A 20,670-nucleotide genomic window follows, 5' to 3' on the forward strand; every position below is an offset into this window, starting at 1 on the left:
AAGAGAGTGTTTTTCACAATGCYTTTGAGTTTACAAGGAGATGAGACAGAAACAGCTCAGAAGAGAGAGTGAATGAAAATCTCAGAAGCCTTTGGCACAAAAMTCTAAGACTTCTTTCCCCTGCCTCTGACTCTGATGACGTGTTGGAAGAGCCTTTTTGACACCCTCCATTAAAAAAAAAAAAGTATTATCTTTCCATTTTCAGTACAACTATATATCAGCTCTAGACCAGCAGGAGATCAATATGCAGAGCTGAAAAAGAACTGTTAACATAAATATTATTCAGCTGCTAGGCACCAATATAACACAGTAAACATTATATAATGAGCAATTATTTTCATTTGCCCATTTTACTCCTATGCTAAAGGATTCATTTGGGAGCTTTCAGTATAACCAGCAAGCATTTCTGTATATTAAATAGATAGCCTGCTATCCCTGCAGGGGTATTTTAATAAATTATACATTGCCTCCTTCTAGTGTAATAATCCTTTAGCAGATGTGACCCAATATATTAAATTGGACGTTACAAAGAAGTTAAATGATCTGGTTTCAGAGGAAAAAAACATGTAATTTTTCTCCAATGACTTATGGATTTCAACATGTATCTGAGGAAATGCATGGTCACACAACTGTTTGGGAGATTTATAGTTATCTGGTTGAGCATTAAAATGGTAATAATTCTTTTATATATCATACTATGGTCTTGCAAGAATAATACTGAGAATTTTCAATAGCGATCTCTCAGATGTAAGAACAGGCTTGTTACCCTCTATCATAGGATTGCTGAAGACTGAATAGATGACCTAAAAGATTTCCTCAGAGAAAAGAGTTTCCACTGTTAAATCAACAAGCTAGGAAGAAGTCTCATAGAAAATCATATGCCAGCTCTTTTTGTTGAAGAATAAACTTTGGCCAGTGATGACAAGCAATCCCATGTTTCCCTTCTGTACTACRATATGGAAAAAAACAATGAGAAGGAAAATATTTTAGAAGTGGCAAGRTACTTAAGGTGCCATAAACGAAATAGTCTGCAATGTGATCAAACAAATGATAATGAAATAGGTRTTTTATATACCTATTTTGGCATATGAAAACTAAGACACCTAGCATATTTTGTGCTTTTTATGATGAAAGGAACCTTATCACCACCAAAGGCAGTGATAGACTTTTCCTATAAAGCACAGAGAAACACCACTTGAAAAATGATGAACACACTGCTAGATACTCAAGATCAAAAAAGCATCATGTGAGAAATAAGTAACCAATTRATTAAAGGTTGATGGAATTTCTCACTACTGAAGAATTTTTTAAAAATATTTTTGTCTTGAATTGTCTGTGGAGTCAACACTTTACATCTGTACAAGCAAGAATGAATGGGAAAAAGGTAATAGCAAAGGGTTTGCCTCACTGGAAGAGAGGTACATACAATTATGTAAAAAGTAGCTATAGAGATGGAAAGAATAAATTCTTTATATCACCACATTTAGGTCAAGGAATGAAAGCTTAAAATTGGTACAAGAGAAAATTTGGCTTGAACATCTGGAAACAGTATCTATGGGCACTGTAGAACAGATTGCTGAGGGTAGTTGTGGAATTCTTATTACCAGAAAATTTTAAGAACATGTTGTAAAAGGATCTGGCAGGAATGACATATATAGTTGATAAGATTTTTGGCCAGCAAAATAGACTAAATAAACTTTCAGGGTCCCACACAGTCCTGTTTTCTACAATTCCTGTAATACATTTATACACCTCAATGCACTTTGGTACCAAAGTTATAATTACACAGGCAAGTTCCATTCTCTCATTTCTTAATAAAAGGAAATTTCTCCAGGAAGCTCCCTGTACCAGTCATCAATGTGACTGAGATTCTTCATAGCTCTATGCCAACAAAAGAATACTGAAGTTCAAAAATATAAATGGATCAATAGCAGATTCCCTGACTTCTCTAGCTATCATTAAACACATATGCTTTTATGTTCTGCAGCTTCTAATGAACCCTTAAAATTCTGTTCCTTTGTATCCTTCTCCTGAGATCATCTTCTCCTAGGCAGTTCCCAACCTTGATGCCCTACTCTAGCTCTTCCCTTTTTTTCCTACACTTACTCACAATCTGTTCCTTGGTCCAGCTCTTTCTATTTACCCCCTAACTTGTTCTTAGCTACCTGTCTTCTTCCACACACTTGTTGTTCATGCACTTTTTCATGGGTATTTTCTCCTGAATTCTTTTGCCTCCAAATCCTGTTACTGACCATCTACCCTATTGCTATTCTCCGACTCTGGTGCATACTTTGGAAAATGATTAGGGCTATAAGCAGCCATAATAGCGACCTAAGGAAAGATGAATGCAAGTGACAAAGCCTCTCTCCTGTCACATAATATTGCATATGCCTGTGCCTCACACAAAATGGTGCTAATAGAACAGCAGTAGCCCTTTGCAAGAAAGACTTCACGTTTGTACATATAATGCAGCAGAGTTATTTATCTGCAAACTACCACTGCCTGAGTTAGAAGCAATACAACTGCTTACTTAGTTCAGCAGCAGTACTTGATAGTGTTAAAAGTTCATATACTCATAACTTGAGAATTTCACCAGTGCAGTGACAGCTTCAGATGAAGGCACCTAAGTTTAGGTGTCTCTGTGAAGGCATTGAAGCCCTGCTATAATCACTGGAAATCAGCTGATGAATATCAATTCACACATRCACATGTTGACTAATATTTTTTGTCTGTAAAGGCTAAATTCTCCTGTGGAGGGAAAAACATACACTGATTCTACAATATTTTTTTCTTTTTTCATTTAAACACTAGGAAAAGCAAAGAAATGAGTGAAAAATATACCTTGTGAGGCTGCTGAATCTTTTCCTTCAAACCTTGCAAAATACATCTTTTAGAAAGGCATTTCCAAAATTAGTTGTCCTAATGGAAAATTTCACCTCAATGGTTTAAGTCCAGAAAAGTTGTGATTAAAAACTGTGCCTTAGGACAGAAAGCAATCTCAATTACAGGTGCTATTATTAGTTTTCTACGTTAAAAACAAAACCAAAAGCCCAATAGCATTAAAAAAAAAAAAAATCAAGAATGAGTTCTGCAGATATTCATCTAAGCAGATCAGCTTTTTTTTCCTCTTAAGAGGAGTTCAAATACATAATCTATCAGGCAAATTATTTAGCAACTCTGATGTTGATTTTTTTTTCCACATACTTAAAATGGAAGTGTGATTTCTTCAAACTTCAAAACTTTTAATCCAAAGTTTGCCTAAAAAAATAACACAGTCAAAGAACGAATCTTTCCTAGTATTTCTAGACAAATGTCCTCAAATGATCAAATGTCTGCATGGTCCTGTATAACTGAGTGGAACAAAAGGGTTAAGATTGGTTTAAAATGCCAAGTAATTCAATTATGTTAGTGTAGTAAATGCATCCAAAGCAATATAAGTACGTGAAATAACAATGAAAATCATATGAAAAAAAGAGCAATGAGTAGTATATAGCAAAATTGACTACATCKGACCTTAAGTTTAAAGCAATACGGAACAAACTGGTATAAAGATTATATAAGAAATAACTAACAATAATTGTTAAACAGATTAAATTAATCCTTCTCTCTATCCTCCACAGGGAAAAAAGTCAGGTCCCCATTTTGACATAAATTCACACATTTTCATGTGAGTCACAAAACAGTCAGGCTAAGGAAAAACTCATTTTCCTGACAGAGAGTGCATCTGAGGTTAGAGAAGACCTGGCAATGACATGGCAGTTAGAGATCGGTCTGGCCTCTCAAAAGAATTAATGCTTTATTAGCCAGAATTGGACAAAATATCACATACTATCCTTGAGAAATCTCAACTGGGACCAACTCAGGCAGTATTCCACACATTCTTGCTGCTCTTTTCTCCTCTTCCTCCATCTTTTGCTCTCAGTACTAATTATTCCCTTTTCTATGCCCTCTGCTCCCTTTCTTACGTTCAGAGCCCTGGAAAAGGGGTGGAGGGGCTGGGCTGGCTTACTTGCTGCACTGAAGCCTAGCACCTAGGACGTACCATGCGCACCAATAGTGAGGACATCCTGGTTGGTGTAACGCAGAGCACTGGGAGGAAGGATGATTTCCATTTAGGCTAAACTGTCTTGCTTTAACATTTGGAGACTGATGCTCTGCAGTTCCTAGTTAATGGAGAGGGACAGCAGTCCCCTTTATGAGTAAGAGTACCTATGTTATGCTGTTGGTGTGAATATTTCTCCTAAAACATCCGTCCTAATAAGAATCCTCAGAAATGCTGAGAYGGTAATGTCACAGTCTCTCTGAGGATGTGGAGGATAGAAAGACTTTACATCCTATCTAACAAAGCATCTCATAAGTGAGTTTCAGTTGCTGTCATTGGAGGGGTTTTGTTGCCGCTTCTTTTCTTTTTTTTCTTTTTTTTTTTTTGTCCTTCTATTTTGGCACTGATCCTTGCCATTGTAATGTCACAGGATATTCCCTATTGCTTTCCCCGTCTTGCATTTGGCACTACTGGCATGGAAAACAGAAGGCAGCTTTGTGAAGACCATGTGATACCTTGAATCCTTAAGCCTTCTGAAGGTATTTAACTAAAACCCTAAATATTTTAGTTAAATACCTTCAGAAGGTTTAAAGATTCAAGACAAGCATGGTAAAGCATGGTCTTCACGTACACGTTGAGAGTGCACTGTCCTTGTTTTGTTTTGAAAATTACACCAGAACAATCCTGTAGCAGGATTGTATGTTGTGCTTAGTGTAATTAGATAAGTGTTTTAAATGAAAGTTATAACCTCTGCATTTAACTATATAATGATCTCTCCTTATTTCCCTTATTTCTAAACCTAATCTGAAATAAAAAGATTAGCTTCAGATCATATCCTAGTAGGTAGTATTCTACATCCATCTATGCTAGGCAACACTAAGCAAAACAGTTACCTCACCTGCTTCATAACTCCTTAAACTTATTGGACTTTATATTTTTTGACTGTAATATCTATATGTAAAAAAAAGGAAAAAACAAGTAACTGCAACTAGACAACTTAAAGCCCGCAACACTACAATAATTAAAAGATCTTTCTATACTGTACTAATAGAACAGGCAAAACCTCTGTAATCAACTTATCTGGGGAAGCAATCAGACAATAAAAACTGAGGCATTTTAGGGACTAATAAAGCTGTTGAAATTAATGACTATAATAAATCTTTAGCAGCAGTTACTCAAGAAACAATTTCCATTGTAGTAAAACTGTTCTACAGGGTTTTCCTTTTGAAATTACTTTTTGTTGATTAGATGTCGTTCATAAGAAACAATTACAGAACGATAATTTTATTTTTGGCGTGTATTTCCATCATTCATCTCTCTTTTTCTCCATAATGAGTTCTGGCTTCATTCAAAAGCTAGAATTAGGCAACACTTAGATAAAACCAGAGATGAATTTCCTTATTGATTTTCTGTACAAAAGTACATACTAATATTCTAGAGTTGAATGCATTCAGCTCAGCACAGTGTTATGCAACATTTTTGGACTTTGAGAACTGCAGTGTTTTTATGAAGTACAACATTGATCATTCTGTCCACGGCTCATATTTGATGCAGGCTTTAATTAAATATCTAAATAAGTAAATCAATAGAGTGTGTACACTCTTAAAAGTAGAGTTTGTATGGCTGGAGCTCAGTTCACCTACCTGAGGTGACCATACTGGAGGTGAGCTAAGTGTGTAAGCTCATTCTACAGCCAATGCAGCTAGTCAAGGTTTTTAATGGAGTTTAGGGTATGATTCATCTCACCCTACAGCAAAGACCTACATTTAGCCAGAGGAATAGCACTTTAAACTCCACAGATTATATTGATTAGATCTTCACCAGTATCAGTGGAATCCTACATATCTTGTTCAAATGCAGACATGTAGAGTTAAGGGAGCTGCATGTCAACCCTGGTAGCAGAACGACACTTGCAGGGCCACTTGTGGAATGAAATTGTCTTATGCCTGGCTTATATATACCTCTGTCCCTGATGCAGYGCAGTTAAGTGCTTCAACCAGATGGCATTCATTTTCACTTTAATGTTTTATGAGTTTTGAAAAGTAAAAATTACTTTTGCAATTACCTGTGCTAATGTTCAGTGTGTGAAAGAAACACTTCAATTGCAGAAAATGTTTTTTCCAGGTTTTATATCCTTTCTTCAGCAGTGTCAATGAATATTCAATACATGACAATATAAGCCAAAGCAGAAAACTGAAGCTTCCTACTTAAATTTAATTTTCACTAGCCTATGTGATCAAAAAACAACTAAGTACACCTCATATGGAATGAGGCCTTATGGATGTTGTATAAATGCCCTGAATTGTACTACCAGTGAAATAATTTAAAGAACTGATACATCCAAAATATCCAGCCACTTCAACTACTTGATGGGGTATTAAGTCTGATCACCTTCTTGTGATAAGGCAGTCAATCCTTCTCAATTACATAGAACAGAGAAAATGTGAAGTATTAGTACACTATGCACTATTTTAATTTTGTGTTTGTTTCTTCAGAGGAGTATCCATGAAGTTAATACAGAAATTAGAGGGCAAAGTAGATTATAAAACACCACTGATATTCTGTTGGAAGATAGCCTAGAACAAAATTACCTATTTCATCTTCTAAGATAGCAATAAAGAATTCCTCATTCTGAGTAATGGATTTTTCTTCCTAGACAGAGACAGACACTCACCACTCACCCCCAAAAAATCAGGTCCCTCACAACATGCATTTTTGCCTCAGAGAATGTCTAAATTAACTTTCTCTATATCCCACATATACTGCTGCAACTCAATAGCTTTTTAGGTGTGTGAGGTTACTTCACTCAGAAATATACTTGGGTGGATAGATAATAGAAAGGAAAGTCATAATGAAGTAATAGCAAAATGATCTCTGGTCATTGTCTGTCCTGAAGGGCATCAAGTGAGAAAGATCCTTAAAGATTGCTACCTGTTTCAAGTTGTCATGACTCTGTAAAGGAACCCTACAATTTCTGTAGCTTAACAACTTCTGCAACTATGTTTAAATGGAAGCAAATGTGGCTTCATCTCATACCGACTCATATAACTCATATATCTATTTAAAACAAAAACAAAGCAGAAAGAAGTCTAGAAAGCCCCAGGAATTTAACAAGTCCATAGTGGAAGGGAGTTACGCATGCTAACAGTGAACAAAGGGTTTAACATATCAAGGACTAAGTGAGCAGGCAAACTTAAGGAGCTATAAAGACTGAACAAGTGACAGCTGATATGAGCAGAAACAACTTGCTAGAGTGGCTATTATCTCSCACTAATGTATTAGTGAAAATCCCAAAACAAAAGCCAACAAGAAATAAGTGAGCAATCTATTCATATACCTCATTTTTTTTTACATCTGCTTGTGTTTTTCAAAGAGAGAGACCTGGAATGAGGGTGAAGAAATTGAAGTACACAATATGCACAGGCTCTAAATATAAATTTTAAACAAAAATGATGATTAATCAGAAACATTGTTGGGAAGACAGTAGAGACTGAAAAAAGCGGTGAATGATAAAACCTTTTTAATTACTCAATACCTTTGCATCCTGTCAAAACACCAGTTGCAAGGKTTTGCCAGGAACACTTATTTTTTCCACATCTTCTATATCAATCAACATGAAAATCAATATAGCACTTCATGGAACATAAATCCTCTTATAATAAAAATTCAATGTCATTAAGCCCCTTGAAAGCCCAGCTTGATATATTCTGAAATAGATTTATATTCTAGAAGCTGTTATTGTGGAAGTTATCATTTGATGTTCATTTCTTTCTGAATATGGGTGGTGCAAAATTCAGTCAAAGTTTCAGTGAGACTTCTAATAAATTTGATGAAGTATTATTAAAAATTATTAAAAATTACTGAAAATTATAGAATTTTTAAGACATTATGCTAACAAAGTACAATGAAGACTGCAGCAGTGAAAACTGTTAATGTTGTAAGATCCACTCTTAAAGCAGTAAATATTTTTTGTCATAGAAGGCCTTTTAGGCTTTACATGTCCACATGTTTAAAAGCAATAATTACATTAGCCATATTTAATACTTAGATTTTAATATTTAATACTTAAATAAAAGGGTTTGAAAGCCCTATAAACTTACATTTAAAATGCAAATATACAAAACCAAAACCAGTAAGGTGTATCAAAAGATCATAAAATATATCATTGCCAAGTATTCAGACATAAAAAAACAAAAATAACAGCTGCACAGAAGAATGAATAGGGTGTTCCTAAAGAAGTCAAAGGAGCAGCAGCCAGCAATTGGATTACTGACTGCTTTTTTCACCATCTAGAAGTAGTGAAGGAGCTTTCTTTGGTAGGTACTATTCTGTAGGCCATGCCTGAGCAAAGAGGATGCAGACACAGGCCCGAGGCTTTTGTGTAATATCAGGTGTAATCATACAGTTAGGGACAGACACAAACCTGATCTAGGTGACAGGGATTGCGCAAACTTCACGCAGTGATAGGGAATGCAGACGGCCAACATCAATGTGAGTGTAGGAAGGAGAGACTTGCAGCCCTCTTAGCACCGTTCACTTTTCCACCAAATCTGCCTCTGTGTATTTTTATCCTAATCTAAACTAGAGAGAAACTCTTACAGGGCAAATACTGAGTTGAAGCAGACTGATTTTAGTGCCATCTGGTGTCTTTCTAAAGTACCTAACAGTTTTCCCAGATAATATGTTCTGCTGTGTGCAAGGATGGATATACCTCCACCACAGCTGCATCTGCTTAGAGCTACAAACCAATTCAAGGTCTGAAATCAAAAAAATTAAGGTCATGTGAGAATACACCTAAACTATTAAGCACTGTCATCCATAGGTGGCTTCTATTTCCCTCAGACAACTTTCATTAAGGTGGGCAGCATGCTGCACAAACCCAGCTCTTGTGCCTGCAAGCTGAGCACAGCACRTAGTACCAAACTGGGCTTTTGGGCCCTGGCAGCTCAGGCTGCCTCTCATCTAAAGATCTCTGAACTGTGTGGTGATATTTCGATTTCTGTAACATTAAACTAGGAGTAGAATACTGACAAATCTACCTGCAGAAAACATGCCAATCTGACTTCTACTACTGATGCAACATCGGGGCTCATTCTTTAAAACAAGAACTATGCCTCTGGTATGCCAGTTGCCATATAAACATTGAGTAAAGAGATGTTCCCTTGAATTGCTTTCAAGATTTCCTCAAATGCTTCTAAAGTGTGGCATAAAAGGCTATACCATACCTTTACAAATAGTCTCATTCAACCAAAGTATAAAAATATAAAAACTTAAATTCTGCTTGGGAGACTCCAGTAAGTAATCTTATGCAGATATTCATGAAGTATTTCTGAAAGCAAGAAGGGTTAACACCAAAAAAAGGCAGCATTAACTGCTTGGGAATATACTATCACAAAAGTTGCCCTGCAAGGCTCTGCTGCTAAACTTCTTTATACATACAAAAAAGATGTAGGCTGAAACAGAAATTTTCAACAGCAGCCTTTTGAAGGTCCCCCTCCCTGTCAGAAGGCACTACTGATACTGAATTATTGCAATCTGTGACCATCTAAAAAGGGAAATTCAATACTGTCAGCTTTTGAACTTACTACATGTTTATTTACTTACRAAAACAGAGGCACACTGTATGGTTGTTCAAATCCAGTTTATCTAGGCAAAATACCCAGGAACTAAGTATTAATACTATTTAATCTAATTTAAATCAGTTCTCCCAGAAAGCATACTTTTGAATTTCTGCAAAATAGAATGCTATTTTTTTAAATAAAATACTTACCTTTTTCTTTTATTTCTTGTTCTGTTTCTTTTTCACCTTTCCCTAGAATATTAAAAATATAATTTCAATGAAATAAATTTATGTTAATAGGTTATCATCAAGAATTAAAATAAAAGCAGAATCGTAAAACTTTTTCTAAAATAAATGAAGTTGCATTATAAATAAAATTACAGCTTACCCTAAAATGTGATTGGGTGTGATCGGGTAACTATGATTTTATTTTTTAAAGTAACCATAATTTACTGTCTGAAACGTGTGACATTTTCAAGTCTCATTTTCAGAAGTGACTTGGACACTTGGAAGCATTTGTCTTACTGTAACTTTTAAAATAATTTAACCTGCATGTTTTGTAAGTATCTGAACGTTAACTAAGCAATACTGTGGCAAAAGACATACTACGCACTGTAGCAAAATCACGTATGTGTATATTGTGAAGACAGTACCTACAGAGATAGGCTTGCTCTCTCCTGTTTTTCTCCTCTCTTAGCACTTCTCGAGGCTGCCCCATTCTAACATTTCAAGCATCTTGCCTCATCATTCTAACATTGTCATTCTGTTCCTAATTTCTTCCCCCAAAACTTCCAATATTTTTTTCCAATAAACTTCTTAGAGAATATTAAAAGAAGGATCAGTTGGCTTAAAAAAAAAAAAAAAGTATTTCTCTACTAACTCTTCCAAAACATAAAAGATAATCCCTCTCAAGGGCTTTGTTTCTTTTAATTTAGAGATATTTATATACAGGAGAAAGAAAAAAAATTCTTTATTTCTAAGTTAATCAGAGACATCTTTTCAAGATACTCAGTCTTCATTTAAAAAAAAAAAAGCTCTTCAGAAGCATTATCTTGGGAATGAAATACATCACATAAAAATGCTGAAAAAAATCTTATTTTCCATTGAGAAACAGGGTTATGCACACATATAAAATCAAACAATTTCATATTCTAATTYTGCCCTTTATTACAAGCTGACAGCTGCACTCCTGAACACGCAGATAATACATCTCCAATTTTTACATTCAACTCAAGGCACAGTGAATATTAACTAGATTATGATAAGGTAAAATCAAATAAATATGGTGACAGTGAAAGTCATTCACCTCTTCAATTACATCATAAACTCCTGACATTGTCAATTAAATTGTAAGTCAGAAATGAAAAAGATCTACAGAATAAGTTACTATATCAGCCCATTAGTACAAGTGTTGTTCAGTACTTGCTGAAATACTGTTTGTTTGCTTGTTTGTTTTTGCACATACAACACAATAAATAAATGATTAAGCCCATCTGTCAGTGCATCCACAGAAATATTGTATTTTTAAAAGAGCAAACACACAACTCCAGATGAGACATAGAAAGGTTTATATAATCATTTTTCTATTTTTTTATTTATATTATATTATTGTTTATATTATATACTATTTTATAGTATAAAATTCACCCTATCATCCCAACTCAAAGCACACAAACAAATCATTGCAGGATAATAAACCATGATACAGCACACTACTTCACCACCCATTTCTCCTGTATCTTTTCCCTTATCTCCAAAACTGATGTTCTCACCTGACACCTTCTGTCTAGTTCCTTCTAGGTCACTCAGTGATCCTCTTCTGCCCCTTTTTTGACATTCACGATATTTATACCAGTACTGCTGCATCACAGGAAGAACAAGTTCTGGTCTCATTGCTCTAATACCTGTTCCTGTCTCCCATTTCCTGTCCAGCTTCCCATTTCTATATTACTGAGGCTTGTACAGTATTTTACCTACAGCTGTCTGTACCTACTTCTGCTCTAGGCTCCATTTCTTCAAATTCTCCTAGACTTTTTTCCAATCTGTATTTTGACAAATTAGCTGCCACTGACTTCACCAAAGCCTCTCCAATGACCTTTATTCAAAATTCACCTTCTTGGTAGGTGCTTTTGAAAGTTATCAAAACTTGATCTTTAGTTAGCTCTGGAGATCTTTTTTCTTTAGGCTCTCACCATTCATACCTAAGAAGTCTCTCCAGCATCATATTCAGTATATATTGCTTTGTTCTCTCAAACTGATCTCCAGCTAACCTTGATAGTGCAAATGAGAGTACTTCTGAGAAAGATTGAAAAATATGATCTGTCTCAAAGGCAGAGATATAAGATGATAAATCTTCCTGAGACTGTTCTGTCACCAACTTAAAGCAATCACAGCCCAAACTAAACATTTTTTTTAGCCCTTCTTTCCATTCCCATTCTTTCCTCAATTTCTCCATTTTCTTCAGAAACTTAAACTAGTATCAAAATTATGGATAAAACTACTCTAACAAGTCTCTCTAGACTTGCTTTGCTATCACTGTGCAATGTATGGACCAGGTGCTGCTAAAAAGAATAGATTTCTAGCACAAATAATAAAACTATTTTTCATGTTAAAATAAGCCTAAATTTTTGTTAGTGAAATATTCTGCATGAGAATTAATGACTCAAGACACATATAAAAGGTATTTCATACCTTGTAGATTTTACACGTAATCCAATCAATATAATAAATGTACAATACAATTTTTATTATTCACATGTATATAACTTTTTAAGCACATACAAATTGCATGACATCTCATTTATTAAATACATGATATTTTCCAATGTCTTATTCTTTTTCTTTACTTCTTGGAAACAATTATGTCATGACATGACACTTTCAATTGCTGAGAATGTGAAAAAGTTCCTAAAAATTGTAGTAAATTTTCAATGTTAAAATAATACTGTGTATCCTACTTTCATTTAAATTTTGATTTCCCTCATTGGTATTTTTCCTAACATTTCCAGAAAAGCAACCAAATCCAAAATCTCATAGATTCACTGAGACATAGCAAGAAGCAATGTAGCAATGTGAAAATACGAAGATTTGTTTTTACATTTTACAAAGTATTTGTTTTTTGGACTTTTTTAATTACAGTTTTTATTCAGCTATTTCCACATTAGAATACAGAGCGGTTTGAAAACTGAAATGGTCAAGGATATTTTTTTGTTTTGAAACACCTAATTGCACAGACACAACACGCTGCTTAGACTTCTAATTTAGACTATGGACCATAAAGTAGACTGTTTCTTTATRAAAGGTAGAGATCATATTTCCCCTACACATTTGCCTTTGTTAATGAGCGAAATCTCATCCATTCTAAGTTAAAAATAGACACTACAAATCTGGGGCAAAAATCAGGCCAGACTAGTTGCAGAATAGCTAATATTTCAAATGGAAAACCATAACACAATTATAGAAGACAATGACCTTAGAGTAGTGCCCATCTCCTTCACATAGTACCACACAGAAATATGAATCACTTCTGCTTGCTAGATTTCTTCCTCCTTGTATACTGCATTTTCAAATATATTTTAAAAAATTCTAATGCTTAGTTTGAAAAATAGTAACATTAATTAGYAGCTGAGGTAAATATTTATCTCCATAGTTATGATATACTGTACTTGGGAAAAAAATGACACTAGAAAGACAAAGATATTCTTCTGTGTTTTATTGCAGCCAAACATTAAAACAGATGAAATATACATTTTTTTTTTTTAATATATATAGTCCTCTTGACCTTGCCCAGGTTGGCGTATTCTTGTAAACATGAAGCACATAAAACCACATACCCAATAACAAAGTGTTTAAAATTTGATCACAGCATAATAAACTCTCACAGTCCCATAATCCTACAAATAGGCTGCCACTATTATATAAAAAGTCCTCCATTCACCAGTCTAAAATTTTCCCAAGCTTCCTCAGAAAATATGGCTTTGTAGAAATTATTGCTCTGCAATTCACAATCACAGGTAATTTTACTCTAGTAAGAAAACATCTTGTCCCAAACCACATCACAGTCTAAGAGTATTATTGCTTTCCTGAAAAGTCCAAAGAAATAACTCTGGGACATCTTCTATGTTTGTTATTCACTTGTAACACTCACTTATGTGGAGTCTTACTGAAATCCCCGCCCAAAAAATAAGCATATACGATGTTCCTTTCGCTACAGATGTAAGCATCTAAAAACTTAACTTCAAAAAATGTTACAGAATTTTTATTTTTTAAATCTCCCTGTCAACTGAAAGGCAACCACTGTTAGGGTTACAACATTGATTCTTCTTTTTAAAATTTAGCTTACTTACTTTCTCCTAATCTCCCATATCAGACTTGGTAATTTCTTAAAATCACAGCAATTATTCCTGAGCCAAAAAGGAACACATGCAAAATGCCAAAGAATGAAATGTGTCTTTATAATTGTGGAACAGCAGCATGCAATAGGTAAACACCTGTTATATTAAAATTCTAAATCACTCAAAGTCTAAATTTCAGAAATGTACCATTTATAAGAGCATTAACAATCGTAGGTCTTAAATTTTGATATCCTATTTTCCTAAGGTTAAAGTTCCAAAGCTGATTTTTTTTTAAATTTATTTACAAGTCCAGTATTTATGCAAATTTGACTTTGTCAATAGTCCACTGAATCCAGCTTCCTGAATCCAGCTGTGGTACCATTATATTTGTGGGCAAAATAGAAGTATTTTACTAAACTCAACTTGATTCTAGCTATTCAGCTATGTTTCAATCTACACTGCCTCCTGTCAGACCATTATGTAGTTTCTAGACTTCTTTTTGCTTTAAAATCAAATATGCATAAATAAAAAGCTGTAATTCACACATAGAAGGTTTCTGAAAAAAGTAATTTAGTAATCTGCCATTTTACTGCTATGAATTAAACATACACATTTTGTAAATTSTTAGACTATTTTTAAATGGCCTGAAATTGATGTAGTGTAACTGTTGACATAACATCAGTGCAAGAGATATAAGTCAAAACTTCACAGCTCAGTGTGTGTCTGATTAGTGTTTCCAATAAAGTTCATTGAGGCTGTATGCTATATCAGCAGTTATAAAACATGTAAAAATTCATAATATTATGCGCTTCATTTGACCAAACTGCTCTGTACATACTGTATGAATCCACAACAAAAGATATATATTAAAATCTGAAAAAATGTACTTGCTGCTACATTATAAATAGAATATTAACAAATTGCTTGAACAGCACATATAAAATGCAGATCAAACTCACAGCCCCGTCATAAACACAGGAGAAAAATAAAACTAACGAATTCACTGAACTTGACAAAAAAAAAAAATCAGACAGGAATGTAAATTAAACATCCAAATGTTAAAAAAAAGTACTAAAATGACAGTTGGCTATAACCCATTTACAATATCTTAGTGTTCACTGCCCAAACCCTGAACTGCTCAGTAATTACATCGTGAGGTCTATTACAACCATCTGCTCCCCTTTTGTAGCGTATGGTTAGGGCTGGTCCTCCTGATGTAGGGACTTTTCTTTTGAAGCTTTAAGTATCTGAAAAAATAAGGGGAAATCTATATTAAAGGACCAACCAAMACACTTACTTGAAAAAAAAAMCAAAAACTTAAATGTGGAAAAAATGCAACTTTGTATCAGGTTAGTTAATTTGAGAAAGCTGTCATTTCTAGGAGCTATCATACTGAATGAATATACACAAAGTTGCTGTAGAAGGTGAGAAATAGGAACCTTTAAATATTTATCTAAACAGTAATTTTTTCTGAGCATATGGCACTTCATTTAATTTGTAAAGGAAATCTGGGTCATGTCACAAATACATGAATATAATTGCCTTTTTTTTTTTTTTTTTTTTTTTTAAGTCAAAGACAGGAAAATGGAAAAGGGGAACCAGGGAATGAAGAAGGGTCAAAGTTGGGAAGTGGAACTTCTCTACACATATGGGATTTCAGCAGCTGGTAAAATGAATGTGGGGTTGTAAAAATGTCAAGAATGCAAGAGGAAAGGGGAAAAAAATATTTTAAGTATGAAAATACAGAAGAAGGATCCAAATTTAATTATAGAAAGCAAAGGTATCTCAAAAAAATCAAACACGTCTCCCCTCAGATATGTCTCCAACAAGTACTATACTATCAAAACAACTGCAAATTGTATGTCAATGTAAAATAGGCCAGAAATCCTAAGTGAGTAACTTTTCAAGTCGGCCTATTATACCACTCAAGTGCAATGGTTTACAAAAATGTAGACCATAATTGCAGCTAAACTACCCTACTGGTGGTAAGTTATATTGGTTATAATCTTAAAAGTAAATYTGGGAAATTGAAAAGCAAAACATATGGATGCTTAAAGATGCAGTTGATTAGTATTAAATTTTCTTGTAATATGCTCTTAAATCACCAAGAAACTTTTGACTCACACTCCAAAATATTCACATCCCATACCAAACCTCTTTTCGCTGGACACGCAAAAAAGTTCCTCACAACTACATTCTTCCCCAGAACTATCTCCTTCTTTCTTGCCAAAACAAATAAGTTCCTATGTTTCAGACAAAAATCAGACAACCTGATACAAATAGGTGCCACCATAATTCAAATGCAGTTGCATCACTTTATAGTACCTGAGAATAAGGAGTCTGTAGCGACATTTCTCACTATTTTTGTAACTACCTGAATCTAAGTTTATTTCACAAATAGGTAACCCTTTCATATAGTTATAGAAAGTGCATACATGCATATAGGTGTTCTTCATTCAGAAGACAGTTCTTAACTGTCTCTAGTATAATGAACTTAGTATATTATTGCTGAATTAACAGGGAATACTTGCTTTGCAAACTTGAAATGAAGTTGCATGAACAAAGAGAAATAAAATTCTGACAACAAACCATATGAACCCTTTCATCGAAACAAAACAAAAAAACACCTTTGACTCCCTGGTAAATATGAATTTCATACTCTAAAAGGGAAAATGGCATAAGGAAATGTTTCCTTTGAACTTAAATTCTCATATTGTAAAAGGGGAAGAAAGTATATTCAATAGTAGTGGAACTTGCAGCTTACTTATGTCTCCTCCTTCTTCTCTTAATTTTCAGGAATGCCACATAATTTCAATTATACTTCATGTGCAGATAATAAGCTGTAAAAAGTGTTACATGACTGGTTGATGATTCTTCTGCCTTCAAAGTGGTTCTTACATAACTACACAAAATACTCAAGATTTTCTTTTTTTCAAAAGAGAATGTTTACTCCTTCCACTGCTATTATTAGTTTTTTCCACAAGAGGTACCAGAATAGAGATAACAGTCCCTTGAAAGCTAAATTCATGGTTTAAGAAGTCTGTTGCACTCGTTTTGAAAACAACTAAAGGGGGGGAAAAAAAAAAAAAAAAAAAAACCTTTCCCAAGGATCAGAAGTACCTACTATTTCAGCACTTGGAAATTTTACAATGATGAGAAATTTGTGTGTGCATATTAGCTAAGACTTACTTAGAAGGCCTAGATTCTAGTTCACTCTTTTTTGTTTTAATTTATTTTCTAGATATCAGCTAATGCAAGTCATTAATTATCTATAACATGACAATTGGGTATTATGTTCCCTGCATTCTATGTTTGCTAATAATGCCAAGAAAAATTAAATTTCCTCATATTTTGAACAGGAGGCTGCAAAATGCAACCTGAAGTAAAATGAAAGTTAAATTATGATAGTTCCAGCAATAATAAAAATCTTCCCTATTCTCAAAACCAGCCTTTTCAGAAAAGCAAAATTTGATGCTCATTAATCAAGGACACTGGCAGAGACTATATCAGAACTTAAAACAGAATTTATCTAGACATTTTACTTTGAGTGCTAAAAGCAACCTGCAAGTCATTTTTAATATTAACGATGTTCAAAAACAGTAAGGAAGGACTCTTTGAATCACCATACAAGAAAAGGACAACTCGAAGGACAATTCCAAAAGGACAACAATGGACAATTAGATTCAATTCCACCATCATATTCAAAAGTCCTCCTGCAACTAAAAGAAGCTATAAATATGGAATATTTGAAAAACCATCCACTACTGTGCAATACATGYAAGATTTCTTTTTCATGGAAGTGGGAAATGTATTTATTGCTACAAGATTGAGTCATAAATTACAGCASAAAAAGCTACACCAATATGATCCATACAGACAACAGTCAAAGATTTTGAACTGATACTTGGATTTTGAATTTAGTTTTAAAATAGTACATGCAAGTCAAGATCACCTCAATACCCTCATACCAATATAGCTGATACTGTGCAAGTAGAATTATCTACTTTTGAGCTTTTGCAATAGTCCCACCAGGGAATATTTCCTTATTTTAACTTTAAGCAGTAAGTTGAAACATTTTTTCTGAGAAAAAAAACATATATCTTTTCTTGTTCTACAGTTGCAACTTAAAATACAACAAACCAATTTACTCCTGTCTTCACTAAATTTTTTGCCTATGCTGTCGAAGGTATCTACTGCTTGTTCTGATGCTGTTTATAAGCTTTGGATAAAAAAGTTTCATACTCATTATGAAACAAAATGTTTTTTAGATGAAGCATCTATTAATGATCATTTACTGCTTTAAACATTTCAATACCATGTGACAGTTGTGCTAAACATTATTTTAAAGACCGCACAGACATAATGTGTTAATACAAGCATTTCAAATCATCTCAGCTAAGGTTCAGCATGTAAATTAATACACTAAATAAACTATGCCTCCAGTCTGTATTGGAGAATCATATAGGCCTCCTATTTTTGTCACTTCTCTCTACCGACACATCCAAGAAGTTTCCTTCCCCACAAGCAAAAAAAACAAAACAAAAACAAACAAACAAACAAAAWACCTCACAGAAYACATACCCTGGGCACCACAGCACTTAATGGGTCCTGCGTATCGCAAGGACTAGCCAATGCAGAAAGACACTCAAAAACTCCTTTGCTAAACAGCTACATTATAACTGACTCAAGCTAATGAGAACAAAACAGAAACAAAATTGCATGAACTCTCAGGGCTCCTGGATTACAACTTTTGTGAGTCCACTGTTAAGAGATACAGTTCAATATTTCACTCGGCACAACTATGTTGTTACAAAGAAAACACTAGCAACTTGTAAAACTTAACTCTGAAAATCAGATCAGATGCAACAATATGCACCCGGTTCAAACCTAGAAACTATTTCTCCTTTCACAGGCACAGGTTCATTAGGTAGCTACTCTAAAGATGATTTTGGTAAATACTATCTTCACTATTCTCTCAGACACCTGATGGAAGAACTGGAAGTGCTCTGGTCCTTAAAATCAGTTGCGYCAACAAAAATATGTGACAACATGAGAAAAAAAGTTCTGGTTCCAGATTAGTGGCTACAGAATGTGCTGCGGTTGGACTCCAGTAAAATTGACTGATATACAGAGAAGTGACATTAATATCACCACCCACAATCACTCAGCCTAGAAAGGAGGTAGGCACATATTTTGAGATCTAAAGTTTATTTTCCCCTTCACAGCAAAAAATACCCAACTCTCTCTCTGCAATCATTTAAAATGAATTTTTAAAGTAAAAGTAGTCACCGTTTTATTTGGAACTGCTTCCATATAACTCAATAACTATCAGTAGCATTTATCCAGTCCAAGATAAATATTATTGCTTCAAAAATAGAAATCATCTTGAATTTACAGTAACCTTATCCCTTCACTCCGCATCACCAAGTAATTCCTTTGCAAATTTTCCATCTAGCTATAATTTGATTTTGGGGGTGGGGGAGAGATTAACTTCCCCACTAGATTATCATTTGAATAATCCTCAACTTGAACAGGTATTTCTGTAAATCAAAAGTGCACAATCATTTCAAAGTGAATAGTTCTTAAAATGTTTACAAAAGGTTTTATTTTTCTTTATGTTCAAAACAACGACTTAGCAAGACTGGTCACTAATTTTACTTTTGCAGAAGTGAGATGTAAATTATCTCATCTAAATTTTTACAAGGAAAAGGTTAATATTAAAGTAGGCCAAAAAATAATTTGCAGGACTACAAATTGTTTCAAAATGAAATTTTAAAAATCTGAATTGTACCAGCACAAATCTCATCTCCCACAGTTTCATATGCCACTGAGTATGGACTTAAAAAAAAACATACACATTTATCATGTTTGTATCTGTAGCTGTGAAATATTTTGACTTCAAAATTCAGTTCTTTTTAATCCAGGATGTATGTTTAAGTTAGTCACCAGCAAAACTCTCAAAGTAAAGAATACATGTGATTTCCAATAACTACTGTGATTTAAATGCCTCTCCCCCCACCCTCAATAAAAAGACTGTGAGATTTTGCTCACACTCTTATGGACTACTGGCAAAGAAGGATATTGCTATCAAAACCTGCAAAATATTATACCTAATGTGATGGATGGTCCAGACTCTGCACAGGTATACCAGTTAAGGGAGGTTTCTTCTCATTCTCATCACTGCTAATTAACAGACAGGTGGTTGCACACTGTCTTATGTTGCACATCCAATTTAATACGAAAGATCAGTTTGCCATTTATTTTTCTCCTATCTGCTTATGATGAAGTACTTGGTTATTATTGTTTTTCATTTTAATAATATCCAATCTCTGAGAGCACAATAAACTTGAAATCAGGATTGCTCTGATATCAGTTAACTACAAAAGAAGAAAGTCTGCCCAGTATTCTCTTACAGCTTCTCATGGGAGGCCAGATACATTCCAGATAGATGACTACAACACAGACATCAGATGCTAAACCCACGAAGATTACAGCCACGTTTTCTGATACCTAGTTTCAGAGTTCAGTTCTCAGTACTGATCTGAATACCTACGCTCCCTATGCATGCATGGAGGGAGTCAGGCACAACAGGAAAGAATTCGTAATAGCCAGGATGGTAAGTGTAGGCAATATGAAAACCTGAAGAAAAGGAAACTCATTTTCTGGCTCAGGAAGTCCATAAGCACACCACACAAAGCTGGTGGACACTCTACTTATCTTAGTTCTTAGATACA

At 34.3% G+C, this 20,670-nt stretch overlaps 1 protein-coding gene across 1 annotated transcript in view; it reads right to left on the bottom strand.

Annotated features, from left to right (window-relative positions):
- Positions 1–20,670, bottom strand: part of LOC112978656 (aspartyl/asparaginyl beta-hydroxylase-like) — a 65,316-nt gene that overhangs the window by 39,533 nt on the left and 5,113 nt on the right. Inside the window, exon 7 of the mRNA XM_026092299.1 lies at positions 9,813–9,854. Coding sequence (XP_025948084.1) covers positions 9,813–9,854 — 42 coding nt within the window. The remainder of the gene's footprint in view (positions 1–9,812; positions 9,855–20,670) is intronic.

This window comes from Apteryx rowi, unplaced genomic scaffold (assembly GCF_003343035.1).
Source record: "Apteryx rowi isolate R43461 unplaced genomic scaffold, aptRow1 scaffold_96, whole genome shotgun sequence".
Taxonomy (NCBI): domain Eukaryota; kingdom Metazoa; phylum Chordata; class Aves; order Apterygiformes; family Apterygidae; genus Apteryx; species Apteryx rowi.